General features: G+C 46.4%; 1 protein-coding gene and 2 long non-coding RNA genes across 3 annotated transcripts in view; 1 reads left to right on the top strand and 2 right to left on the bottom strand.

Annotated features, from left to right (window-relative positions):
* Nucleotides 1-628: 628 nt before the first annotated feature.
* CYP20A1 (cytochrome P450 family 20 subfamily A member 1) overlaps nucleotides 629-20,486 on the bottom strand; it is a 44,593-nt gene continuing 24,735 nt past the window's right edge. Inside the window, exons 6-13 of the mRNA XM_081841326.1 lie at nucleotides 20,316-20,394; nucleotides 19,109-19,224; nucleotides 16,660-16,714; nucleotides 13,522-13,642; nucleotides 10,951-11,062; nucleotides 8,913-8,977; nucleotides 3,180-3,269; nucleotides 629-1,904 (exon numbers count right to left, since the gene is read on the bottom strand). Of these exons, the coding sequence (XP_081697452.1) occupies nucleotides 1,754-1,904; nucleotides 3,180-3,269; nucleotides 8,913-8,977; nucleotides 10,951-11,062; nucleotides 13,522-13,642; nucleotides 16,660-16,714; nucleotides 19,109-19,224; nucleotides 20,316-20,394 (789 nt within the window). The 3' untranslated portion in view covers nucleotides 629-1,753. The remainder of the gene's footprint in view (nucleotides 1,905-3,179; nucleotides 3,270-8,912; nucleotides 8,978-10,950; nucleotides 11,063-13,521; nucleotides 13,643-16,659; nucleotides 16,715-19,108; nucleotides 19,225-20,315; nucleotides 20,395-20,486) is intronic.
* On the top strand, nucleotides 3,350-11,035 carry LOC309335585. Its single transcript, XR_014153589.1, has 3 exons — nucleotides 3,350-4,252; nucleotides 8,919-9,012; nucleotides 10,915-11,035. It is a non-coding gene; the product is annotated as an uncharacterized lncRNA (long non-coding RNA).
* On the bottom strand, nucleotides 11,069-12,661 carry LOC309335796. The gene is made up of 3 exons (XR_014153735.1): nucleotides 12,608-12,661; nucleotides 11,934-12,288; nucleotides 11,069-11,393 (listed from the first exon to the last, which is right to left on the bottom strand). It is a non-coding gene; the product is annotated as an uncharacterized lncRNA (long non-coding RNA).

Genomic DNA, 20,486 nt, shown 5'->3' with positions numbered 1-20,486 from the left:
ACTGCGGGAGGCAGTGGAAGACAGGAGTGCCTGGCGTGCTCTGGTCCATGGGGTCACGAAGAGTCGGACACAACTAAACGACTAAACAACAACACAGTCATAACTCGTGATAAATACGCTTCAGATTGAGTGCTTTCGGGTTGCGCTCCGTGGCGACCCAGAAGTAACAGAGCGTGTTACTTCTGGGCTTCGCTGCTCGCGCATGCGCAGACAGTCAAAATGACGGCACGCGCATGCACGGAAGCGGCAAAACGTGGCACGCGCAGACACGCTGTCGGGTCTTACGTTCTGTTCGGGATGCAAACGGCTCCGGAACGGATCCCGTTCGCATCCCGAGGTACCACTGTATATAAAATGGGTTGATGATAATGCATAACAGAGATTCATTTTGATTGGAGCTACTTTTGAAAACAAAACACTGCATTGGTAGCGCAGCTGGTTTGACCCCTCAAACCTGTATGACAGAAAAGCAGCTCTTCCCAGAGGTCTCCATTGAAAAAATAAAAATGCAACCTCCTTAGGTGTGTTCTTCTGGATTAATTCAGTTCAGAACCACTCCTGAACACAGAGAGAATTCATCAATACAATCGCTGTGCATCATTCCTGAACCTGATCACTCCCAATCCAGTTTAAGTCAGTTGCGGCCAAGTCCCATTGAGTGCAATGGGGTGTCTCCAACTTACAATGAATGTGTTTCCATTGCTTTCAATGGGGATTAGTTGCAACTGACTTAAAACTGGATTGGAGCCTAGACTAGGCATACAAATGAGAAGCTGTAACTAACTAATCTGCTTCTGCATGTGCTCTTGAATATTCACCCAAAGATTTATTCAATTCTGATTCAAAACTTGTTTCTCCAATACAGCTGATGGAGAAGTAAGGACAATGGTAGGGTTTTACGATGTTATACTTATTGAAAACGGACTTCTGGCCTCCAAGCTGACCTTCTTAACAGCCAGTCTTTTGTAGCTAAGTCAAGGCTTAATTTAAGGCTAGAACTCACCAGACATTACACCAAAAATTGTGTTTCCCATGCAACGACACAGTCCTGAAAAAGTGATTTTGTAAGAATAAAACGTTTTCCTTCATATATAAAAACAAGTTTGCCAAAACTTCCTGGTGCATATACAGAGTGCCTTACCTCAACCTGTCTATACACACATTGGGTGTGTACAGCATCTACAACAGAATGTGCGGCTATTTTGCAACTCTAATTATTTCCAGCTTTTGGTGGTGAAAGCTTAGTCTGCAATACATCTATTCTATAAAATTATCCTCTTCTGTCAATCCTTCAGATTATATTACAATTTTGTTAGAGGCAACCTGATTATCTTCAGTGTTTCGGTTGCCATGTTTCAAAAAGTGAAAATCCAGACACAAAAGTGGTTGTCGGGCAAAGTCGTTGAGCTGTTTTTTTAGTTTTGCCAAAAGTTGTTGAGCTTTTATTGCGAAATAAAAAGAAGTTTTTGAACTGTTTTTAAGGAAATTCGCCAAAATCTAGACTTCCGACATGGATTGCCATACGCCCGGATTTTCCCGGACATGTCAGCGATTTTCACCCAGATGCTGTTTCTGACTGCCATATTCTGGTTAAATTCTGGACATACAGCAGCCCTAGCTTAGGCCATTTTCATAAAGAAGAGGGAAAGTATTTTAGGCCAAGAATGCCGAAAAATTATTACAGTGAGATAACGGAAGACGGCGGATGGCACTAATAGGATTCTTCTCTTGAAATAAAACTCCACGGCTGGCCTCAGTTTCTCTTGGATATGGTTATCCAGGCTTCCTCCTTTGGCGAGGTGACCAGCTCATATCTGGTATCCACGACTTGACCTTCTACAGCACGCAAGTGGAGTTTCCTCACAATCACGGTCAGCAGGATTGTAGCTACCGTGTAGGCAAACCTGTGTAACCAGAGGGGAGGAGAAGGCAAATAAGAAAAAGTCAGAGCCTTGGATCCTCCAAAACGCCTCTCTGGAGTGTGGGACCCTGAGGGAGGGCAGGGAATGCCCCCAAATGGATTTGGGGCAATTCCCCTCTTCTGCCTGCGTCCCGTCCTGCAATGTTCAGGAGGTACCTGTCAGTTTGCATTGCTCAGTACAGAAAGTATTGATCTGATGTGTAGAGATCTTTCCTATTCTAATTAATTCCAGAGGGTTCTGGAAGCTTCTCTGTGTGAAAGAAGCAAGCAGAAGGTTCCTGATGTTTGGGTTATTCCTTCAGAGAAGCTGAGTACAGCCATACCTCGGGTTGAAGTAGCTTCGGGATAAGTATTTTCGGGTTGTGTGCTGCGGCGACCCGGAAGTAACGGAGTGCATTACTTCCGGGTTTTACCGCTCGCGCATGTGCAGACGGTCAAAATGACGTCATGCGCATGTGCGGAAGCAGCAACACGAGCAGACGCAGGTTGCATTCACTTCTGAATGCAAACGGGGCTCCGGAACGGATCCTGTTTGCATCCCGAGGTACCACTGTACAGCTGGTTTAAACTGGTTCTGTTATCTCTTCTGTCAAGGTCATGCTGGCAATAAAAATAGGCTGGAAGGAGCCTGGGTTTCACTTTCTCTTTCTATCTCGCTACCTTCTGGTGTGGTGTTCTGTACATAGTATGCTTAGCGTTGAGTTTTAGACTTATAAGTTATTGTAAGTTTAAGTTAAGTCTTCTGCAACTGGATTTTTATGGACTCCGCCAATCCTGAATGTATTGAATTCGTGACCATTATGCTCATTTGCCTTCAGTAGCAGTAAAGCTCTGCTGGATGAAATATTAATTGCCTCTATTTTTTTTTGAGAATCCCGCAACGTGTTTTAAGATTTTACTCTGCTTACTACTATACGTTGGAATCTGCTCTGGATCAATATTGAGTAGAATTTCATGACAGTACCCCACCCCCAAACCCTCCAGAGAGAGCCTTTTTTTTGCAGGGAGGGCCCAGTCATTCCGGAGGCGAGGGGGAGAGTAAGAAAGAGGAGTGGACAGAAAAATTCCCTTTCATCTTATCTCTAGGATCAAAGCAAGAATGGGCAACAGAGGAGATCACACAATCCATTAGGCGGAATAACCTGGAGAAAATGGTACCCAAAAGCCCCGCCCCCTCTCTCTTGCTGCCTCATTCCTCACAGAAACAGAGATGCTCTGTTCTTGCTCCCCCCCCCCCCAGACCCCAAAATATGCTCACCTCAGTTCAGGGCATTCCTGGCTCCCTGAGAAACCCAGAAGGGAGAAGTTTTTCATGGCAGAGTCGTCACTGAATCTATCTGGATCAAATCTACAAGAGAAAGAATAAATAAATAAATAAATAAATAAATAAATAAATAATTTTTACTTATACCCCGCCCTCCAACATTAAAATATTGAAACATTAAAATATTAAAATTCAGCCTCATCACAGGAGGAGAAAGGAAAAAGAAAGAGGGGGAGGGAATCAAACTGATTCTAAGCCAAAGGCCAGGCGGAACAACTCTGTCTTACAGGCCCTGCGGAAAGAAATCAGATCCTGCAGGGCCCTGGTCTCATGAGGCAGAGCGTTCCACCAGGCCGGAGCCAGTGTTGAAAAGGCCCTGGCTCTGGTTGGAAGCTAACCTGACTTCCTTAGGGCCCGGGACCACTAGGGTGTTGCTATTTATGGACCTTGAGGCTCTCCGTGAGGCATACCGGGAGAGGCGGTCCCATAGGTACGAGGGTCCTAGGCCGTGAAGGGCTTTAAAGGTCAAAACCAGCACCTTAAATCTGACCCTGTACTCCACCGGGAGCCAATGCAGTTGGAAAAGCACTGGGTGATTATGCTCCCATGGCAGAGACCCCGTGAGGAGCCTCGCTGCAACATTCTGCACCCGCTGGAGTTTCTGGGACAGCTTCAAGGGCAGCCCCACGTAGACCAAATTACAGTAGTCAAGCCTGGAGGTGACCGTCGCATGGATCACTGTGGACAGGTTGGGGAAACCTCCCTGACCCCAAAAACTAGGTCTGCAAGAATGCCATTATAAGGCAGCCAGAAAGTACATCAGTATAAAATACACAGGGCCTCAGTGTCTGTGTGCCTGAACCCTTTTCTCGCTCAATTCTGTACTGCTTGCTCAAAAGCCCTGCAATCTAATTTCTCTGCTCTCCTTCCTTCTTTCCTTGCAGCCTGCCAGCCAGCCAGCCTGCACAATGCTTCCTCCCAATTTTTCTCAAGCCAGCCAGGCTGCGAACAAGTACCTGTGCAGAAGCTGATGATTCATTAGAATGAAAAGCTTGTTTCACCATCAGGTCAGTGGGTTTTTAAAAGCAATTATACAGCCTAGTCTAAATTAACGTTAAGATTGCCATCACCGAGGGACTGACAAGGCGGTAAGATGATGCCAGGCGTTAAATAATTCGGTATTTGAATGACTGGTATTAGTAATTGTATTATAATTTGGTATTGTTATAGTGAGGCTGTTATTGGATGGTAATTGAAAATTAAGATGATGCCAGGCTGTTTATTTCCAAAGCTCAAAGGGGAAAGAGCATTCACGGCAGAAAATAATATTGAGTAGAGGCTGTGTTGCAGCACATGTGCTATTTTGCATGCACGGTATTTGGCTGGGTGTGAAAAGAATTATTTACTTTTTTATTCTTCAAACCTTCAGCTGTTTGAGTGTTGCACCCTTTTCTTAAAAGCCAGTTGGGATTTGCGGGAAGATGGGAGTTGTAGTTTAGCAACATGCAATGGCGATAGCTCAGTAGGTAGAGCGTGAGATTGTTTATTTCAGGGTCGCAGGGTCGCGTCCCACACTGGTCAAAAAAGTGTCGCATGGCAGAGGGTTGGGCTGGAGAACCCTCATGATCCCTTCTAACCTAGTGAGTCTACGAACATCTGGAGGGCCACCGATTCTCCACAGGGAATTTAGAAAGCAAGCAGAGAATAACTTTGCCCAGGTCACACCTATGCATGCACACGCACACAACCCATTCTCCCTCCGCTGCTCACATTGCCCTAAAGACAAGTGTTTTATGAGGAATGTTTCCACATCAATTGCAGACCACTGAAGAGCCTTAAGGCAGAAAATCCAGACAGCATTTCCGTGATTGACAATTTTGTGTAGTCGTAGATCTCACAGGCTGCGGACTTTTTAACAATACAGTCGTACCTTGGTTGTCGAACGGAATACGTTCCGGAAGTCCGTTCGACATTCGAAAACGTTTGAAAACCAAGGCACAGCTTCTGATTGGCTGCAGGAGCTTCCTGCAGTCAGTTGGAAGCCGTAGAAGCCGCGTCGGACGTTCGGCTTCCAAAAACAGTTTGCAAAGCAGAACATTCACTTCCGGGTTTGCGGTATTCAGGAGCCAAAACGTTTGAGTCACAAAGTGTTTGAAAACCAAGGTACGACTGTACAGTCATACCTCTTGTTACGTTAGGTTCAGGTTAAGTTCTTTCAGGATACGTACCGCGGCGACCCGAAAATAATGGAACTAGTTACTTCCAGGTTTCGCTGCATGTGCAGACGCTCAAAATGACATCACACGCATGTGCAGAAGTGGCGAATCACGTCCTGCAGACGCGGGTTGCGCTCTGTTCATGTTGTGACTCCGGAACGGATCCTGTTCGCAACCAGAGGTACCACTGTACTCCCAATATCCAACACCTAGCCATTTTTTTACTTTTCACCCTTCCCCGGCCCCAAGAGAAGAGTATGGCAGCCATTTTTTAAAAGGGACAACAGCACTTGCACTTCCGGTTCTTCCTGTGGAACTCCTGGGGACTATATCAGCACCTACGATTCTTATTGGCTGTGTTGTTCCTCTGCTTCCTTTTTCCAAGAAGAAAGCTATGGCTGCCGGAAAGAGAACAGGGGCCCTTGGACTGAATTTATTTCTTTAGATTAAGCCCTACTGTGTTTCCGCCCTGAACTGAAATCAGTAAGCAGCCCCAGAGCCACGGTGCCCAAACTATTAAAAGTTGCCATCTGGAGGCCAAAGGGAGCTAGAGCAGTTCCTGTTATGCTGAAGAAGTCAAAATCTGAAGCCAAGAATCCATAAAAATGAGTCTAGAAATAATGAGGTAGAACCTCCATTTCCTTAAAAACAAAAACCCATGATTGATGTTTCCTCCTCCGAACCACAGATTTCATTATGAATTGCGATTGCAACATCTCCTTCTCACAGCGATCTGTTTTTAAAAAGAAAATCCTGCACGCAGCATTTGCCACAGAAGGTCATGAACGTACAGAAAAGGAAGTTATCGATTAAAAAAAAAAATGCCACCAAAAGCATTTTGCAAGAACACATTTGCAAAGCCCTGAGTTTGAAAGCAAGGGTGCCAATCCGTCTTAACAAAAGGGGCTTTTCGCCTCACCCATGATGTTTAATTTGGTTCAAAAAAATATAGAACTGAACTGCACGTTCAGAACCATCTTCTGGGACTGTATGGGGGGGGATGTTTAGGTTTTTTTGTCTTGCGAAGCAAGCCCATTGACGGCTTAGCAGATTAGCGCTATTAGCGGCTTTTAGCGGCTTTAGCGTATAAGCAGATAAGCGGCTTAGCGGCTTAGAAAAAGGGGGGGGGAACCCGCAGGAACTCGCAAGACATTTTCGTCTTGCGAAGCAAGCCCATAGAAAATTCGTTTTGCGAAGCACCTCCAAAACGGAAAACTCTTTTGCCTAGCGAGTTTTCCGTCTTGCGAGGCATTCGTCTTGCGGGGAACCACTGTATCACCTCTCGCCATCCCATACAAGCAGCACAACAGACCGGTTGTCAGTTCATTTCGCTCCGGGTCCAATTCAAGGTGTTCACATTACTGTTTAAAGTCCTAAATGACTTAGGCTCCGAATACCTGAAAGACTGCCTCGTTCCCTACAGACGACAGGTAAACCTGTAACAGGAATTTTTTAATGTCTTAATGTTTTACCATTTTTTATGTAAGCTGCCCAGAGTGGCTGGGAAAACCCAGCCAGATGGGCAGGGTATAAATAATAAATTTATTTATTTATTTATTTATTTATTATTATTACATATTCCCTTGGCTGCTATGGCTCAGTTGGTTAGAGCGTGGTGCCGATAATGCCAAGGCTACAGGTTCAATCCCTGCATGGGACAACTGCATATTCCTACATTGCAGGCAAGGAGAAACAAGAGGCCCAGGTTTATGTCTGCTAAAGGGTAGGGTATGGGTATGGGGGTTCACGTTATAAGGGCTAGTAAGAGGGCTATGGTTGGGGGGGGTGTTGGGTGAATGGGTTCTTTGATAAATAGTTTAATTCCATCAGCAACTGGTTGTAGAATTTCAAAAGGTCCAACTATGTTTGGGCCTTTTCGGAGTTGCATATAGCCTAGGATTTTTCGTTCAAGTAGCGTTAAGAATGCTACAGCAATGAGGATAGGAATAATGTATGAAATTGGATTAATAATATGTGTTATAAGTTTCTGCATTATTAAGAAGGGAATTTGCTTCCCTGTAGAAAGATTTTAGGTCTTTTGCATTGCTTGACTCTGCCACCTTAATAAACCTTATTTTGGTTTATCACTAAACCATCCAGGAAATATTTGCCCACTATGGGTCTCAAACACACAACCCAGAGATTAAGAGTCTCGCTCTCTACCAACTGAGCTATTCTGGGAAGCCAGGTCAAGAGGAGACTTATTTTTCCACATGCTATTTTTCCTCTTAAAACAAAACAACAACAAACAAACACTGGGGAGAATTCCTACATGCAGTCCTCCCCCTTGCCTCTAAAATAGTACAGTGGTACCACTGGATGCGAACGGGATCCATTCCGGAGCCCCATTCACATCCAGAAGCGAACACAACCCGCGTCTGTGCGTCTGCACATGCTCGGGTCCCGATTTGCCGCTTCTGCGCAGGCACGTGACGTCATTTTGACCGTCTGCGCATGTGCGAGAGGCGAAACCCGGAAGTAACGCGCTCTGTTACTTCCGGGTCGCCGCAGCGCGCAACCCAAAAATACTTATCCTGAAGCTACTTCAACCCAAAGTATGATTGTACAATATACCTGAAGGGAAGACAGGAGTGCCTGGCATGATCTGGTCCATGGGGTCACGAAGAGTCGGACACAACTAAACGACTAAACAACAACATACCTGAAGGAGCGTCTCCACCCGCACCGTTCAGCCCGGTCACTGAGGTCCAGCTCCAAGGGCCTTCTGGCGGTTCTCTAACTGCGAGAAGCGAAGTTACAGGGAACCAGGCAGAGGGCCTTCTTGGTAGTGGCGCCCTCCCTGTGGAACGCCCTCCCATCAGATGTCAAGGAAATAAACAACTATCTGACTTTTAGAAGACATCTGAAGGCAGCCCTGTTTAGGGAAGCTTTTAATATTTGATGAATTATTGTATTTTAATATTTTGCTGGAGGCCACCTAGAGTGGCTGGGGAAACCCAGTCACATGGGCGGGGTATGTATGTATGTATGTAAGTAAGTAAGGTAAAGGGACCCCTGACCATTAGGTCCAGTCATGACCGACTCTGGGGTTGCGGCACTCATCTCGCTTTATTGGCCGAGGGAGCCGGCGTACAGCTTCCGGGTCATGTGGCCAGCATGACTAAGCTGCTTCTGGCGAACCAGAGCAGTGCATGGAAACACCGTTTACCTTCCCGCTGGAGCGGTACCTATTTATCTACTTGCACTTTGACATGGTTTCGAACTGCTAGGTTGGCAGGAGCAGGGACTGAGCAACGGGAGCTCACCCCGTCGTGGGGATTCAAACCGCCAACCTTTTGGTCGGCAAGCCCTAGACTCTGTGGTTTAACCCACAGCGCCACCCGCGTCCCTATGTATGTATGTATGTATGTATGTATATATGTATGTATGTATGTATAAATAAATTATTATTATTATTACAGCCCAACCATCCATTTAGAAACACATGGCAAAATCAGCTGGAAGGGAAGGGGAAAGACAGAAACAGATAAAGTTACTTGTGTTTCCATACTTATAGGGCAACGGCCAAGTTGAGCTGTCATGTAACACCACACCGAGCGCATACAGCACGAGAGTCTGAAACGAAATGAAAAATGCATCACTTTAGCCAGGTCAGATGACACACCACATTCGCCGCAAACAAACGGCGCACCCTAGCAGACCACTGGGGGCTTTGCAGAGGGATTCTGTACCTCTCAACAGGCCTTTCTCTCAAGCAAACTGGTAGAGGATGTCAACTCAATAAGCTTTATTCATGCAAAATCCAACCATCTTGCAGAATGAATTTGAAGTGAACCAATCTAATTTCCAGTCATTAAATTTGAAAGGAGTGGTTTTTTTTTGGGGGGGGGCGGTATTTTGCTAGCATAAGCAAACATCTGCTAGGAAGCCAGCAATAATACATTGCTGTTATTGGGTGGGTGGAATGTATTTCAATGAAGGAATGCAAAACACCAAAACAAAACAAAACAGGCCCTGCAGGCTTCATTTTGTTTTATGAATGGAAATTAAGATAGAAACTTCTAGGCAAGCTGATTAAAACAAGACTGATGGAAGACGTCATATTCTAGTTTGTCTTTCAGATTGGCTTATTTGAGCCTTCCCTTCGGCTGCGAGGAATGCTTTGAAGCTCTCTGCTACAGGATGCAATCCTGAGCACGCTTGCCTAGAGAAAAGTGGGGTTTGGCTCCAAGCAAGCACAGCTTGATCCTGCCAACCTAGCAGTTCAAAAGCACATCATGTGCAAGTAGATAAATAGGTACCGCTCCAGCGGGAAGGTAAATGGCGTTTCCATGTGCTGCTCTGGTTCGCCAGAAGCGGCTTAGTCATGCTGGCCACATGACCCGGAAGCTGTCTGTGGACAAACACCGCTCCCTCGACCTATAGAGTGAGATGAGCGCGCAACCCCAGAGTCGGTCACAACTGGACCTAATGGTCAGGGTTCCCTTTACCTTTACCTTTAAGCACAGCTTGGGGGAGGGGGTCAGGATGAGGGAGGATGTGAATGTACCATTTAAATCAGGGGTCAGCAACCTTTTTCAGCCGTGGGCCGGTCCAGCGTCCCTCAGACCATGTGGTGGGCTGGACTATATTTTTTGGGGGGGGGGGGGATGAACGAATTCCTATGCCCCACAAATAACCCAGAGATGCATATTAAATAAAAGCATACATTCTACTCATGTAAAAACACCAGGCAGGACCCACAAATAACCCAGAGATGCATTTTAAATAAAAGGACACATTCTACTCATGTAAAAACACGCTGATTCCCGGACTGTTCGCAGACTGGATTGAGAAGGCGATTGGGCCGCATCCGGCCCCCAGGCCTTAGGTTGCCTACCCCTGATTTAAATGAAGCTAGTAACCCATAGCTTGGGTGATACAGGAAACCATGGTTACTTAGTAGATTTCCTTTTTAATCGTGGTTTACACGAAGGGTCTTCAGACGTGGGCAAAAGTCTTGGTGATCTCATAGCCTGGCTTACTGGAAAAAGAACGCCCTGGTTTCTTAACCTTATGCATAAACCTCTACCTAAGCATTCCTATAAAAATACAAAATATTAGCTTTCATCCATAGGAAAGGGAGACTTTAAAAAAAACTTTAAAAATTTTTTTTATTAAGTCTTATAGAGGAAAAATGCAAAACTTTGTATCTTTCCCCTTTTTTGAACCAAACTAAGACTTTGATCTAGATAGAATAAAAACATAAAAAGAGGGAGGGGGAGAGAAAGAAAGAAAGAAAGAAAGAAAGAAAGAAAGAGGGAGGTTAAAAGAGAAAGATCGAAAAACAAGATTCAGAAAGTAAAGAACTTCTGATTCTTCCTATGTCTGCTATATAAGAACAATATTCGCTTCATCCAATCCAATATAACACCCAGCAAATCCTCTTTCTTTGAGCAAACATTATTTTCAGCCCTCAAATCTAAATATCATTATTTCTTTTTCATGCAAAACGTCTCTGAGAGGTTTCCAACCTTTAACAAATGTTAACAATTACTTTTCTCTGATAAAAGGAAAGGGAGGCTTTGAGCGCCGGCTCCCAGTCCTACCTCTTTGGGAATAATATGTTGGTCAACGGTGCCCTCCAGCTCTTGCAGCCGAGCCGCAATTGGTGTCAGTTTTGATGTCCTCACCGTCTCACACAGAACCTGCCGGCAATATCTGCAAACAGAGAAACCCATTGCAAGCCTTTCGCTTGAAGCAAGAAAAAGGCGGCAACAATGAAAACCCCATCGGACAGACTTCTTCAGACTCCTGAGGCAGGCTTCTTAGATTCTGAAAGGGCAAGAATCAAAACCAAGGGCTTCAGCGCAACTTGTAGCAGGATCAATCCATTAGCGTACAAATTGCATTTCGACTGGCCAGAACACAGACGCAAAACATTCCCAAATTGCTAACCATGCTTGGAAGAAAAGAAGCACAGATTCTGATGTGGAACTCACGTACTCCATACCTCCGATTCATTCAGTTCCACCTCTGGTCCATGGATTTGCTTAAAAATCAGGGCCTAATGTTACAAGATGCTGTCTAGCAATGACAAACCTAGACAGCATCTTAAAAAGTAGACATCACTTTGCCAACAAAGGTCCGTATAGTTAAAGCTATGGTTTACCCAGTAGTGATGTATGGAAGTGAGAGCTGGACCATAAAGAAGGCTGATCGCCGAAGAATTGATGCTTTTGAATTATGGTGCTGGAGGAGACTCTTGAGAGTCCCATGGACTGCAAGAAGATCAAACCGATCCATTCTTAAGAAAATCAGACCTGAGTGCTCACTGGAAGGACAGATCGTGAAGCTGGGGCTCCAATACTTTGGCCACCTCATAAGAAGAGAAGACTCCCTGGAAAAGACCCTGATGTTGGGAAAGATGGAGGGCACAAGGAGGAGGGGACGACAGAGGGTGAGATGGGTGGACAGTGTCCTCGAAGCTACCAGCATGAGTCTGACCAAACTGCGGGAGGCAGTGGAAGACAGAAGTGCCTGGCGTGCTCTGGTCCATGGGGTCACGAAGAGTCAGACACGACTAAACAACAACAACAATGTTACAAGATTGCCTCGTAACCAGGGTTTGCAAACCCACTTCAGTTCTGGTTTGTGTTGACCATGGTTATATCTGGACTTAAACAAAACGTAGAAAGGAGGAGGGAAACTGGTGTATGAGAGAGTAACAGAAGAAGTGGAAGGTCAGTCTGGATAACCGGCTTCTTGAGCGTTCATCCTGATTTGTTTGCATAAAACCCATGGGGAGGTTGTAAGGCCTCATTCAGATTTGTTTGCAGAGAGGCTATATGATGACATTGCATCAATCCAAATTCGCCCAGGACTTTTCCTATCACTTTCCTTACTGCAAGAAGTCAGATGTCTATTTGGAAGTAGGTCTGGTAGCGCTGTGGGTTAAACCACAGAGCCTAGGACTTGCCAATCAGAAGGTCAGTGGTTCGAATCCCCGCGATGGGGTGAGCTCCCGTTGCTTGGTCCCTGCTCCTGCCAACCTAGCAGTTTGAAAGCATGTCAAAGTGCAAGTAGATAAATAGGTACCACTCCAGCGGGAAGGTAAACGGCGTTTCCGTGCGCTGCTCTGGTTTGCCAGAAGCGGCTTAGTCATGCTGGCCACATGACCCGGAAGCTGTACGCCGCAACCCCAGAGTCGGACACGACTGGACCTAATGGTCAGGGGTCCCTTTACCTTTACCTTTACTGCTGCACACAGCTGTCAACTTACAGATTTGAAAATAAGGGACCAGCAGCCTCGAAAATAAGAGATCAGCAGCCCAAATAAGGGATTTTAGTCAACCAGCTCCTTTCCTTTCCCCCATAACAGTCAATTGAAGGAGCCTCCAAAGCAAATCCAACAGCCCTCCCTCCCACGAGATCGCCACCCGCCATTGTACTCAACCAGCTCCTTTCCTTTTCCCCCACCATGTGCCCTCTCTCCAGACAGACCTTTTCCCCGGCAAGGGTGAGTGGGCCGTTGATGACGTATCCATCCAATTCCTAGCACAGTAATGTTCAACTTCTGAGCCCCTCCGAGCCAAAGGCAGAAAGCCCAACCAGCAGCCAAATGAAGCCTCAAGCAGTGGTTCCCACAGCGCAGCAACCCAGCAAAGGGGATGCAGTAAGGAAAACCACCGTCACCTCTCCGCTGGGAAGCGCTGAGCAACGGCAAGTCCCCAGGCAACGTGGCTGATTTGATTGGCACAAGGCATGCAAGCTTCACCCCCCAGTTGTGAGCAACGCAGCCAAGCAACACAGTTGGAGCCTTCCTCCTCCCTGGCCAGCAGGGAGGGAGGGAGAGGAGCTGCTTCCTTTGAAACCCGGGAAATTTACGGGATATCATCAATCCGGGACAGCAGCAGGAAACGGCGCTGGGATAAGGGAGTTTCCCGCCAAATAAGGGACGGTTGACAGCTATGCCGCTGCACACAAGCGCCAATTCGTCTTTAATTGCACAAGCTGAATTTGCCTGCGTGAGATTCCTACATGCCAAATCGCAACAGCGTGGAAGAGGTCCAGGGGTGTGTGGTACAATCCTGCTCTCAAAACTGGTTAGGTTATCAGTGAAGTTGTAGCTGTTGAGTCCCAAGCACAGTCATAAAACACACACACAACCAAGTGAGTACCTGAGTTGCTCAATTTTCACAGGTGTAACTGGACCTTTTCCAAGAACTTGGTCCATTTCCTTGTAAAGCTTCTCCTGAATTTCTTTTGAGGTAGTCAAGAAATAAACTGCCCAGGTGCACACTGTTAAAGGAAAAAGAAGAAGACGAGAGGATATGTTAAGTCAGCAATTTCTTCCTTTCGATTTACAGTTCCTGTACGGTAGCTAAAAAAAAAAAAAAAAGCAAAAAACGCAGAATGTAAAGATCAGATCATACGAAGCAGTGCTACCCACAAAGAGGAAACAGCTGTTCTGGGGAAATGAAAATATATGCTTGCAAAAACCAGAAGGACATTTCAAAAGCCTAAAGAGTTCTTTTGAAGTAAGGCTGCAACTTAGCAATTATGGAGTGCTTTCTCCTAAGTGCGCCACATGTAAGATTCAGCCAGCGCTATAACCACCCTATAAAGTAGACAATTATTATTGTTATTCCCACATTGCAGGTGGAGGCTGGGAAGAGAGCAGCTTGCTGAAAGCTATCCAGTGAGTTTAAAGCAGAGCCCAGATTTAGATGATAGACTTCTAGCTCATAGCCCCTATGCTAGAATAGCTTTTGGAAATCTCTAGAGCAGGGATATGGATCCATCCCATGAGATGGCCATTTCGACAGGCGGGTGGGAGACTGCCTACCTGTCAATCAACTGGCATCGCTATGGTGTCAGGCAACCAATTTTTCCTTTGCAGCATGGCAAACCCCGCGGGGGGTTGGGGGGGACTAAGCCAAGTGAGGCTTAATGTTTCCACCTATCTGCAACTTCAAGCCTGTAGAAGTTTCCCCATGCCCCATTTCGGGCAGGGGTCAGCTGCACTAAAGCCTTCTTAGACTTTACCGATTGGTAGGGTGAGCGTTGGTCCCAGAGAGGAAGGAAGGAGTCAAAGACACCGAGGTTGATTCAGAGAAAGAGTTCTTTATTTCTGCTCTCCGGAGTAGCAGAAAGCTACTTGCGTGGTCAGTTCACAGCAAGTCCGAAGAAAGAGAAATTTCACACAGTATATATATCCTCCAGGCACCCTCTCCCCCCTTCCCCAGGAATCCAGCCTCGTACGTTCATACACGTAAGTTGACATCCATGAACATAAACAGATGTTCCTGTTCCTGTACTCTTATCTTGGGGTTGAGAGGGTCACTTAGCTGTAGGAGTTTCCCTTGACGCCATTTCTATCTCCAGCCGTGGGCTGACAGACCCTGTCTTGCAGAGTCTGTGCGTCAGTGTGTCAGGATATTTACAACCTACAAGATAAGATAAGATAAACCCCAGCTCTGCCGTCCCGTCTCCACTTCGGAACTGACAAGGCCATCCATTAAGCGTCACGGACTGATAAAGGAGAGGGCTTTGTTTATACAGCTGGGTTCCTGTGATACATTGGCTCAAGTGCTCAAGTTAATGGTTTTTAGCTAATGGACCCTTGGAGAAGGGAAAATGGGGATTTTGGGGCCCGTTTCAGACTGACTGCACAGCCAGGCTTTAGATTTGGGAAACCCATTCCTTCAGCACTACCGAGAGCTCCATTATCCCAGCTGGCTTGCTCTTACCACTGATCTGCTGACAGTCTGTGACAGCAAGCCTCTCTCGCCGGCACGCAACAAAAAGCGTACTTTTAAGGCTCTTGATCATGCATCTGCAGTCATGTCTCTACCTGCGCCATGCCCAATGGCATGTACGGCATCGGGTATGGGGCAGTTGGCTGTGGTTTGGAGAAAATGGATGGGGACCAATCTCACCCCTACTCAAGCCACCCCAATCAAGTGAAACCTGATTCTGATTGTTGTTGTTTAGTCGTGTCCGACTCTTCATGACCCCCTGGACCAGAGCACGCCAGGCACTCCTGTCTTCCACTGCCTCCCGCAGTTTGGTCAGACTCATGCTGGTAGCTTCGAGAACACTGTCCACCCATCTCACCCTCTGTCGTCCCCTTCTCCTTGTGCCCGCCATCTTTCCCAACATCAGGGTCTTTCCCAGGGAGTCTTCTCTTCCCATGAGGTGGCTAAAGTATTGGAGTCTCAGCTTCAGGATCTGTCCTTCCAATGAGCACTCAGGGCTGATTTCCTTAAGAATGGATAGGTTTGATCTTCTTGCAGTCCATGGGACCCTCAAGAGTCTCCTCCAGCACCATAATTCAAAAACATCAATTCTGATTCTGATATAATGATCAAAACAATATTCTGTCCTTCATCAGGGCTCAGTATGTGGGAATTTCCCATTTTATCTTTGGGGCTACTCTACAAGGTAGGTTAGCCTGGAAGGCAGTGACCCATGGTCATCCATTTTAATTAATTTAATTAATTAAATTTCTGTACCATCCTTCATGCAAGGATCACAGGGCAGTTGGCAATATTAAGCTTCATGGCTGAGCAGTGATTTGAACCCAAGACTTCCTAGTCCTAATTCACCAACCATAGCATGTTGCAAGAACTGGGCATGGAGGAAGGGTTTAATTTCCTTCTTGGGCACAAATCACCCCATGTATAGGATAAGCCCACAGGTGTAGGGTCAGCCAAGCCAGTTGATTAAGGCAGTGTTTCCCAACCTTGTGCCTCCAGCTGTTTTTGGACTACAATTCCCATCATCCCTTGCCACTGGTCTTGCTAGTCAGGGATGATGGGAATTGTAGTTCAAAAACAGCTGGAGGCACAAGGTTGGGAAACACTGGATTAAGGCATGTCAGTTCATTGGTCAATCAGTGGGTTTGTCTGGGAGTCGGAGTCTGTGTTAAGTCTTAAATTGCTGCATCAACAGAAATATTTGTATATATCTGTATCTGCAAAGCCAACAAGCTGTATGCCTATATCAATGTCTGGAACTGTTTTACCGAAGCCTTATCTTCTCCCCCAGTAAACTATTTTGGACTTCAAGCTGCCTCTGTGTGGAGAATGGAACTAGGCGCAACTTCTGCTATGTAGGTCTGACTTCAGAGTCCCAACATAATACAGTCTTTGCCGTTGCTCACCTATGACCAGGGTTGGTCCTATGGGCAACTTTCTATATTTCCATTGGCCTAGGACCTTGAAGACTAAAATCTATTGTGTCTTGAGTTTTCACAGGCACAAGCCTACGCCCGTCAGTTGCACAACGCTTTAGGTTCCGTTTTGTGTACTTACACTTAGCCGTGATTATGGACCCTGCCAGCGAGAATATCATTGTGTCTTCCAAAATCTAGGAAACAAAGTCTGGTTCAGGGAGACCGAATCAGTACATGGTAAAAATTGTCACTATCCCATCCAAAATCTTGGCTGAGGGGACAAATAATAAAATAGCAGGATCTGAGTAATTGCTCTAGTTATTAATAGTCTAAATAAGAAGTTTGTTTAGAATATGTAAAAAAATAACAATATTAGCACCTGGAATTAATTCTATGCTTGCTAATTAAAGATATAGTAGGAAAAACTTGGGAACAGAAGGAATGACTTATCTTCCATAGCCCCTTTACAGATGTTCTGAGTAGAAAAAATGTGCAACGTCACACAAACATTCAAAAACCTACACAGACACACAAAGAGCCCTCATATTTGTCCACCACTGTGTTCAATAGGGTGTACAGTGGTACCCTGGTTCTCAAACGCTGAAAACCTAGAAGTAAGTGTTCTGGTTTTTGAACGTTTTTCAGAAGCTGAACGTCCAATGCGGCTGTCTGGTATTGTTTCCGGGGCACCTGCACCAATCAGAAGCTGCGCCTTGGTTTTTGAACATTTCAGAAGTCAAATGGACTTCCGGAACTGATTAAGGTTGGCGCTTTTGTTTTTGCTATTTATTTTGTGTTTTTGAGGCTTTTCCGGTTAATTTGTTTTTGTGACTGTGTGGAACCCAGTTCAGCTACTGACTGATTGATTGTGTGACCGCGGAAATGGATAAAACCCCACCATCCAAACAATGACTATCATCACTGCAGGTAAGGGAAAAAAATAATTTTTATCATCTACAATACTGTCTTATTTATTTTATAGTACAGTACATTGATTATTGCTTTCATTTTATGGATCAATTATTTTGTTAGATAGTAAAATTCATGTTAAATCGCTGTTAAATTCATGTTAAATTGCTGTTTTAGGGGCTGTTTTTAAAAGTCTGGAACGGATTAATCCATTTTGCATTACTTTCTGTGGGAAAGCGCGCCTTGGTTTTGGAACGGACTTCTGGAATGGATTAAGTTTGAGAACCAAGGTACCACTGTACCAGCAATGGTGCTCAACTGCTGTGGTGGTCAAATGGCTAATGAGCTGCTCTATGGAGCGAGTGTCGTACATTTGAGTCACAGGGTCACCCTCTCTTTTGCTCCAGACATGAGTAGCTTTTCAAACTGGCAAGGGGCCCCCAACCCTGTCCCTTTCCCCTGAGTGGGGTTTGAACTCAAGTTGGTGTCATGAATGCTGTGCCTTATTAAAGGTCCCAGACTGCTTGCCCAAAGGGTCTCCCTTTGGACGAGAAATGACCTTGCCAAGGAACATGCTCACTCAACTTGAGTTGGCGGTTCCCTCCAGGGAGGAAGTCACGCTTGGAACAGAAGTTGCTTCTGACTCATTCAGGAGGACGAGTCATAGCAGCGGCCTTTAAATGCCGGCTGCTCAAGGACTCCAAGATGGCGGCCTGAGGTTCAAACATGGAACCTGAAAGGCTTGGACCAGCATGCCTTGCAAACCGCAGGCTAGCCGCTCCCCCACAAAGGTCAATGCTGCATGGAGCCATGTTAAGCAGAAATAGCTGCTTCAAACGCTTCTCTCGGGACGAAAGCAAAGAGAGCAATCAAATAGAAATCTATATACCGTATTTTTCGCTCCATAGGGCGCACCTGACCATAGGGCGCACCTAGTTTTTAGAGGGGGAAATGAAGAAGAAAAAAAAATCTTATCCCCCCCCCAGCCCCAAAGAGCAGCGTACAGGCAGGGAGAGGCTGCGCGGGGCTAAAGAAGCCATAGCCGCGTGCAGCCTCTCCCTGCTGGAGGGGCTACGCGCGGCTATCCCTGAAGCCTTCTGAGCGCAGCGCGAGTTCCCACTGCGTTCTGGAGGCTTCAGGTTCCTTTTGCTGAAGCCGGGAGAGAAAGACTCTCCTGGCTTCAGCGAAAGGAACCTGAAGCCTCCAGAACACAGCAGGAACTCGCGCTGCGCTCCCAAGGCTTAAGGGGGCTATCCCTGAAGCCTGGAGAGCGAGAGGGGTCGGTGCGCACCGACGCCTCTCGCTCTCCAGGCTTCAGCGAAAGCAACGTGAAGCCTCCGGAGCGTGGAGGGAGCGCTCCCTCTGCGCTTCGGAGGCTTCGTGTTGCTATCACTGAAGCCAAGGATCCTGCATTCACTCCATAGGATGAACACACATTTCCCCTTAATTTCTGGAGGGGGGAAAGTGCATCTTATAGAGCGAAAAATACGGTATTTAAAGCTTCAAGGTTGCAAAAGGAGAAAACCCTCCCCCGCCCCTCTCTCTCCCTCTCTCGGATGAAGATTAAAATCGGGAGAAACAATGCAGGCAATTAAATTAATCAAGCCCAGCAGAATGCAATTACCAGCGGGTCTAGCGGGACTTCCATTAATGGTTAATTACAGCACAGATGTAGATACCTGCTTGTCGCTCAGCTTCCCCTGCAGTAAAGAGTCTATGAAGATGTCTCGGCTGAGATTCTTCCCCTGTCGCTCTTTTATGACTTTCTTCAAGACCAACTCCATATCCACCAGAGCTTCGGGCACAGGAAAACAAAACAGTTCTTTCATTAGCCGACAGAGGACATTGTCTCAGGGTCCACCTTGACACACCCTGCCAGGCGGCTTGCAGTTCGCTCCCTCGTGAGGGCTGCTTCATGAATTACAGATCAGGCGTGGGGAACCTTTGGACCTCCAGATGTTGAAGAAGGACAACTCCCATCATTCCTGGCCATTCCCTGGTGCTGATGGGAGTTGGAGCTCAGGAGCATCCTAAGGACCAACGGTTCCCGCAGCCGCTGTAGATTAGATCAGCGGCTTGAAAGCAGCTCTGCAGATCTCTTTCCCCAAAGCCCTCTGCACTGTGGAACGGCACCTACTGCCTCCAAACCAAAACATCATTAAGTCGGTGCATCTTCTCAAAGGGGAGCCTATAGAGCCATATGCATGTATATGGAGGGTGGAAAATAAGCCAGGGTGGTGTAGTGGTTAAGAGCGGTAGACTTGTAATCTGGTGAACCGGGTTCGCGTCTTCGCTCCTCCACATGCAGCTGCTGGGTGACCTTGGGCTAGTCACACTTCTCTGAAGTCTCTCAGCCCCACTCACCTCACAGAGTGTTTGTTGTGGGGGAGGAAGGGAAAGGAGAATGTTAGCCGCTTTGAGACTCCTTCGGGTAGTGATAAAGCGGGATATAAAATCCAAACTCTTCTTCTTCTTTGCAGAACAAAAGTCTCAGCTTAAAGGTAAAGGTAAAGGGACCCCTGACCATTAGGTGCAGTCATGGCCGACTGCGGTTGCGGCGCTCATCTTGCTTTACTGGCCAAGGGAGCTGGCGTACATCTTCCAGGTCATGTGGCCAGCATGACTAAGCCGCTTCTGGTGAACCAGAACAGCGCACGGAAATGCCGTTTACCTTCCCGCCAGAGCAGTACCTATTTATCTACTTGCACTTTGACTTGCTTTCGAACTGCTAGGTGGGCAGGAGCAGGGACCTTTTAAAAAAAAGAAATAGGCAAGCATACCTAATTCATCCACACACACAAAAAGAAAATGGATTTTGCAGCCTGGATGCAATAGTCGCATCCACACCTGGCAGGGCTAAAACACGGACCCCAAGAATAAACTCACCGTCTTCATACAGCTTTTTCCGAGTCGTGCTTTTGTCAAGGGACCCATCCAAGAAGCCCTTTCCAATTTCTGACCAGATCTGAAACAAGTGCAGATGAATCGCATTATCTTCCCAAGTCTTATTAAGCATCTTGTCTTAAACCAGTCTCCCCGGAAAAATAAAAATTAGGG

This window comes from Podarcis erhardii, assembly GCF_964252035.2.
Source record: "Podarcis erhardii genome assembly, chromosome: 1".
NCBI classification, from domain to species: domain Eukaryota; kingdom Metazoa; phylum Chordata; class Lepidosauria; order Squamata; family Lacertidae; genus Podarcis; species Podarcis erhardii.
Note: the sequence above shows the minus strand (reverse complement) of the source record. Positions and strands in the feature narration are given on the sequence as shown.